At 52.2% G+C, this 2,360-nt stretch overlaps 1 protein-coding gene across 2 annotated transcripts in view; it reads right to left on the bottom strand.

The window, feature by feature from the left end:
* The window catches only part of ADGRB1 (adhesion G protein-coupled receptor B1), a 451,386-nt gene that overhangs the window by 279,519 nt on the left and 169,507 nt on the right, over nucleotides 1-2,360 (bottom strand). For both annotated transcript variants that reach the window (XM_019528237.1, XM_019528238.1), the window contains exon 3: nucleotides 202-360. In XM_019528237.1, the coding sequence (XP_019383782.1) occupies nucleotides 202-360 (159 nt within the window). The remainder of the gene's footprint in view (nucleotides 1-201; nucleotides 361-2,360) is intronic.

Below are 2,360 nucleotides of genomic sequence, written 5' to 3'. Positions count from 1 at the left end.
AGGGTGCGTTAGGGCCGAGCGATGCGCCGGCAACCCCTTTGCATGGTGCTATCACGTATGCAGATGCTCAGATGCAGCCCTGGAAAAACTCAGCCAACGTCGAACGCACCTTTCTTATCTACTGCCCTGGGGCTACAGCACCACAACTCCCAGGAAGCCCCGATCCCTCACACGCGTGCCCTGGCACATGTCCCCACTTACTATTGCATGCCTTTCTATTGCACAGTCTTCCTTCCTCCAGGACTCCCTCGCAGACAAGGCTTTCGTCAGGAAGGGGCTTGCAGGTCCGCGTGCGCGTTTGGAGACCTCCCCCGCAGTCCTTGGTGCAGTCTCCCCACGAGGACCACGCGTTCCAACCACCTGAGCAAAACCGGAAAAGCCCCGTCAGCTTCGACAAGCCCGGGCGGCGGGGAAGGACCAGGGCCAGAGCAGATGGTGCATGCAGAGGCCCCGATGCCCACTGGGTAGCCTCCCACTGCAAAACCTGAGGCTAAAGGGGCCTTTTATACGAGCAGGGATAGACCGGGGGTTGTAGCACAGGGGTGGGATGGCAACTCCCTTGCTTTTGTTAACGTGAGGAGTGCACCCCCAGTACTACCAGCAGTCCCAGTGGAGTCCTTACCCCACTTCTGGCCACCCATTTGTTTTATCCTTTTCTCAGGCTCTGAATGCGTGACATTATAGCGACATAAAAGTGAGCAGACGCACAACTTACAGACCTACACCGATGTAACTCATCGCAATGCAGAGTAGAAATCTCAGGCTCTGAACACACAACAGCAACATAAGAGTGAGCAGATGCACAACATACAGACCTAAACTGATGTAACGCACTGCAATTCAGGGAAGATATCTCAAGCTCTGGACACGCAACGTATTAGAGCAACATAAAAGTGAGCAGACACACAATTTACAGACCTACACCGGTGCAATTCACTGCAATTCAGGGTAGAAATCTCAGGCTCTGAACGCACGACCTATTATAGCGACACAAAAGTGAGCACATGCACGATTTACAGACTGTACCCAATGCAACTCACTGCAATCCAGAGTAGAAATACCCCTGAGAGAAGCAAGGGAAAACCATCTATTGTGGTATAGGTGTCGTGTGCCCACAGCTCATCCCAGGATAACTTTGCTTGCTCTGCTTGTACCAACTGGTGAGATGCTATAAGAGCAGCTGTTGCCCAAGAGAGGCGATTACCTGTCTGCTCTGGAACAGCATGATTCAGATGAGTGTAAAACACCTGCATCTATTACACTAGTGTAAACTCACTGTGCCCCCAGACCCTGGTACGGAAAATCTCCGCTGCAGCAATCCTTCCTGTTGCATCAAAATGGGCGCGTTATCAAATGCCGGAGAAACAGCACAAGTGTACGCTGCTTCAAAAGCACCATCTCTCTTCATACACATGTGCACACATGCATGCACACACAAGCAACTGGAACAGTTACAAGAGGGACCCCTTGTCATCCATCCCCACCACCCACCCCCCTCCAATATGCTGAGCTGCCATTTCCTCTGCAATATATTAGCCACCTACCCATCTGTTCACAGACAAACACTTCTGTCCCCAAAATCAGCCCTGGGACCCCACGAGCACCTCACAATGCTGACTTACCCTCTGCCATAAGAACTGGGTCGTCCTCATCCTTGTCTTTTCTCCAACAGGTTCAAGCAGCAGATGCTGTAGGGACCGTCTAAGGATGGGGTAGTGTGACCCACCCACTGTCAAACCCTCCCAGAATAGGACTGTTGTGTTTCACAGCCCTTTGTGGACTTGTCAGTTGTGCCCTGTCCCTTCGCGACCTGCTACAACCTGCTGTACCCCCAGTTCAACAGACAGCACTGGATGGCATGCCAGACTGCCCTGGTTTCAGGGGAGGGAGCCCATTGCCTCTCCGGGAATGCACTCAGTGCAAAGCACTCTGGTTGCGTGCTGAAGACAAGCTACCCAGACCAATACTGGTATCCTACAAACTTGTCCTTAAAATCATAGAAAATCAGGGTCTGAAGGGACCTCCGGAGGTCACATCTAGTGCAACCCCCTGCCCCAAGCAGGACCAGCCCCAACTACATCATCCCAGCCAAGGCTTTGTCTACCCAGGTCTTAAACACCCCCAAGGATGAAGTTTGCACCACCTCTCTGGGTAGCCCGTTTCAGTGCTTTACTACCCTCCTAATGAGAGAGTTTTGTCTTAATATCCAACTTCCCTTGCTGCAACTCAACTTCCCTTGCTGCAGCTTGAGTCCATTGCTCCTTGTCCTGTCATCTGCCCCCACTGAGACCAGTCCAGCTCCATCCTCTTTGCAACCCCCCTGCAGCGACTTGAAGGCTGCTATTAAAATAGCCTTTGGA

This window comes from Gavialis gangeticus, unplaced genomic scaffold, assembly GCF_001723915.1.
Source record: "Gavialis gangeticus isolate Ggan-Ray unplaced genomic scaffold, GavGan_comp1, whole genome shotgun sequence".
Taxonomy (NCBI): Eukaryota; Metazoa; Chordata; order Crocodylia; family Gavialidae; genus Gavialis; species Gavialis gangeticus.
This window is presented reverse-complemented; position numbering and strand designations above follow the sequence as displayed.